This window comes from Mus musculus, chromosome 4 (genome assembly GCF_000001635.26).
Source record: "Mus musculus strain C57BL/6J chromosome 4, GRCm38.p6 C57BL/6J".
NCBI classification, from domain to species: domain Eukaryota; kingdom Metazoa; phylum Chordata; class Mammalia; order Rodentia; family Muridae; genus Mus; species Mus musculus.
Genome location: NC_000070.6, coordinates 62146492 through 62151234, shown reverse-complemented (window position 1 = coordinate 62151234; position 4743 = coordinate 62146492). Strand labels below are relative to the sequence as shown.

General features: G+C 39.0%; 1 protein-coding gene across 1 annotated transcript; it reads left to right on the top strand.

The window, feature by feature from the left end:
• Positions 1-393: 393 nt before the first annotated feature.
• Mup21 (major urinary protein 21) lies at positions 394-3403 on the top strand. The gene is made up of 6 exons (NM_001009550.2): positions 394-581; positions 907-1040; positions 1808-1881; positions 2541-2651; positions 2992-3093; positions 3258-3403. Exons 1-6 carry the CDS (start codon positions 483-485, stop codon positions 3281-3283), a joined length of 546 nt encoding a protein of 181 aa, NP_001009550.1. The 5' UTR covers positions 394-482; the 3' UTR covers positions 3284-3403.
• The last annotated feature ends 1340 nt before the right edge of the window (positions 3404-4743 follow it).

Here is a 4743-nt window from a genome sequence, read left to right as displayed (position 1 = left end):
ACATGAAAAAAATAAATGAATCTTTTGCAAAAATTGAGTAACTCAACTTCTTCCACACTCAAGTCATAAAACAAAGATTCTTTACATCTTTGACTTTCTAGTGTCAGTCCCCACCCCCTCCAAACTGACTTTCTGATTACAAGCAAGATCCAAAGTTGCATCTAGTTCCAGATGGCAGCTCTGTAAAACATTCACTGTTCTCGTGGGAATATGTATTGTGAAATGTAAGATTACGAAATCAATCTTTAGGTGATGAGATTGCCAAGTTTGAAAAGGGCAGGAACAGTCCTTGGCCTATCATCAATAAGTGAGAAAACATTCCACAAAGCCTGACTGAGCTAAAGGAGACCCATATGGGGAAAAAAAGCCCACTGAAACCAGAGAGTATATAAGGACAAGCAAAGGAGCTGAGGAGTGGAGTGTAGGCACCATAACCTGAAAGACGTGGTCCTGAAAGGAAGACAATTCTATTCCCTACCAAAATGAAGCTGTTGCTGCTGCTGCTGTGTTTGGGACTGACTATAGTCTGTATCCAGGCAGAAGAATATAGTTCTATGGGAAGGAACTTTAATGTAGAACAGGTAGGATCAGTGAAAAGTAATTCAGAATGGGCTTTGGATTAGCCTTGAAGCCAAGTGGGTCCTTTGAGGGGATGGGCATAGTGCCCCAATCTATTAGAAAAATGAATGATTTCAGACCTTGAAGTAAGACTAGGTATTCATATGTAACAAAGTTTGGGGACCTCTGGTTTCACTGAGAGGCAGGGACAGTATGCTAAGTATTTTGACAACTGGAATGAGATCTACACTTGTGTATGGTCAGGCCCTAACCCATAGTGAGGAGTTCAAGTAGAAACTGGAGGTTTCCCTGCCCCTTCTCTCTTAAACATTTGCTTATCTCTTACAGATTAGCGGGTATTGGTTTTCTATTGCTGAAGCCTCTGATGAAAGAGAAAAGATAGAAGAACATGGCAGCATGAGAGCTTTTGTGGAAAACATCACTGTCTTGGAGAATTCCTTAGTCTTTAAATTCCATTTTATGTAAGTGAGATGCTCTTGGCTGAGAAAGAGGAAATGAAAACCTTGTATGGTATCATGCCTACAAACACACATGGGATTGCAGAGAGATAACTCTCAGTATGCACATGTGCACACACATACTGAGCCTGTATCCAAAACTAGAATGCACCATGTGACACTGAACCAAGATCTCATAACCAGGGGTTTTATAAAAGTCAGAAACAAGGGTTGGTGACAAGAATTAATTCACTAGGAGTTCGATAAGGAACGATCAGAGACACTGCTGAAACCACATTAATGAGACAGTATATCACAATTTAAGATTATGTGAACATGAATTAAAATTTTCTTACTAGTTGTTAGTCAAAGACATCCACCCCATTCTACTTGCATTTTCCTGCAGTAAAGGAGGTAATAATAATTCTCCTCTGAGGATAAGGGAGCCACATCAGGCAACATTACAGTGTGCTGATTCAAAGCAGATGGTGGATATCTGGCTGATAATCGACACCACTGGCTGAATCACAGCACTGGTGAATCTTGGAAGTAGTTGCAGTTGTAATAGGGATGAGAGGTGATTGTCGTTTTCTTTTTTAAAATAATAGGCAAATTTGAGATTGCTAAAATATCTGATATAAATGAAATAACGTAAACAAAAGTCTTTTGCTAATTTTACAAATATAGTCAAAAGTAAAATGGAATCAGAAACTGGAGATATATATAGTGTAGATGGTCAAGAAGCCAGCCAGATCAAAATCCCTTACACAAAAGATCACTCTGTTTTACAGTGTAAATGAAGAGTGCACCGAAATGACTTTGATTGGTGAAGAAACAGAAAAGGCTGGCATATATTATTTGAACTGTAAGTATATATATCTATTCATAAGGAGTTAAGTAAACCTTAATAACTTTATCCTCTCTCTCTCTCTGTCTCTCTCTGTCTCTCTCTGTCTCTCTGTCTCTCTGTCTCTGTCTCTCTGTCTCTCTCTGTCTCTCTGTCTCTCTGTCTCTCTCTCTCTCTGTGTTTTTTTTTTGCTGGGGTTTGAATTCAGGAACTTACACTTACTAGTCAAATGGGGGCCATCTAATATCTAATACCCTGTCACAAGCAAGTGGAATAAATAGGGGGGGGGGAGATGGAATCTATATGATACTGCCCAGTTGCTGGCACAGGTGCATATCACTCAGGGTATAGCAGTAGACATTTGATACAGCAAGCTTATAAAAGATAGAAACATGTTGCATGAAGCTGCTGAGGGAGGTAGATAATCCTAGGAGATGATGAGAGAGTGGTGCTCCTGTACCTGACAGTTCACTAGTGGTCTGAAACACTCAGAGTCGCTATTCTTAGAAGTTCCTTCTTGAAGTTCATAAAGCTACAGACAGTAAACATCAGACAATTCACCCATCTCTTCCAGGATCTGTATTTTAATGATTTTATGTTTGGGGTAGAACAAGAAAAGGTTTTCCATCATTTCCTGCACAACAAAAAATTTCTGAGAATTTCCATTTCCTCCACAGATGATGGATTCAATACATTTACTATACTTAAGACAGACTATGATAATTATATTATGATTTATCTCATTAACGAAAAAGATGGGGAAACCTTCCAGCTGATGGAGCTCTATGGTAAAGTATTATCACACAGACAAAGTTCTTGTGGTAGGAAAAGAAGAAAGAACTTCTAGCTTTAATATGGTCTTCCCAGCTTGTTCCTGCCTCTTTCTCACCTCCTGAAGATTGGTGCTCACCATCATCCCTCGAGCATAGTGATGGAAACACTCTGAAATCTCTCAGTGTGACAGAAGGATATTCTATGGATACCAAATCCAGAATAGATCATATCCATGCCTGTCAATCATGTGGCCAACCATTTTCCCATCCTTATGTGGAAGCCCCTGTCCCCTCACTCAGGCTGTGGTCAATGCACAGTATACAGCTGCTACACTCACTGTTACTCTTCTCACAGGCCGAGAACCATATTTGAGTTTAGACATCAAGGAAAAGTTTGCAAAACTATGCGAGGAGCATGGAATCATTAGAGAAAATATCATTGACCTAACCAACGTCAGTAAGTCATGACTCATTTTTTTTCTTATCCTGAATATTTTATCATACAAGAAACAAAACCAATTGGCTATCAGTCGTTTGTTGAACGCTGGAGAGTCCTACACTTTCTCTTGGGGAAATAAAGTGGACCTGGTACCTGAAGATGTTCTTGTTCTCACACTACAGATCGCTGCCTCGAGGCCCGAGAATGAAGAATGGCCTAAGCCTCCAGGTGGGCAATATCCAATGAGAGCAAGGAGCAGGTTGGTGGTCATGGAGAGGCCCTTCCAAATGCATTATTGTGCCCCCAAATTACAATAAAAATGTTTGATAAGGAATCTTTGAGGACAGCTTGTAAATTGCCTTTAAATTATCTGGATTTGTGATCTAGTCCTACTTTGAGCTTGGAAGTAAAGTGACACAAGCACGTAGGCAAGAAAAGAAGGATTTGAGTTTTACATAGTTGCTGTATGGTTGTGTAAAAAAGGCTCAGGAATGGGTTCAATATTATTAACAGACAGAGTAGCAGGATGTGTTATCGGTGCTCTTCAGTGTCTGTGGTCCCCCTTCATCCCACTCAGAATCAGATAAATTATCTAAACAGTCCCACAATCCCCAAAGAAGCAGTCATTAATAGTCTCCCAACCAAAACAGCCCAGGACCTGAGGGGTTTAGTGCAAAGTTCTATCAAAACTTCAAAGAAGACCTAAAACCAATACTCCTTAAAATAGTCCAAAAGATAGAAACAGAAGGAACACTACCCAATTTGCTCCACAGAGCCACAGTTATGTTGATATTTGAAACACAAAGAACCAACAAAGAAAGAGAAATTCAGGCCAATATTCCTTATGATTATTGATGCAAAAATACTCAATAAAATTCTTGAAAACCTAATCCAAGAACACATCAAAATCATCAACATTCACGATCAAGTAGGCTTCATCCCAGGAATGCAGGGATGGTTCATTATATGGAATTCCATCAATGTAATACACTACATAAACAAACTGAAATGAAAAAATACACATGATCATTTCATTAGATGCTGAGAAAGCACTTGACAAAGTCCAATACCCCCTTTATTATAAAGTCTTAGAAAGATCAGGAATTAAAGGCCCATACCTAAACATAGTAAAAGCAATATACTGCAAGCCAGTAGCCAACGTTAAACAAATGGAGAGAGACCTGAAGCAATCCCACTGAAATCAGATGAGACAAGGCTCCCCTTTCTCTCTACCTACCTATTCAATATAGTACTCCAAGTCATAGCCAGGGCAATTAGACAACAAAAGGATATCAAAGGGATGCAAATTGGAAAGAAACAAGTGAAAATACACTTTTCACAGATGATATGGGAGTATACTTCATTGAACCCAAATATTCAACCAGAAAATTCCTACCCTGATAAACAAGTTCAGCAAAGTGGCTGGATATAAAATTAACTAAAACAAATCAGTGGCCTTTCTCTACTCAAAGGAAAAACAGGCTGAGAAAGAAAGGAGGGAAACAACACCCTTCACAATGGTCACAAAATATAAAATATCTTGGAGTGACTCTAACTAAGCAAGTGAAAGATCTGTATGACAAGAACTTCAATTATCTGAAGAAAGAAATCAAAGATCTCAGAAGATGGAAAGATCCTCCATGCTCATGAATTGGCAGGATTAATATA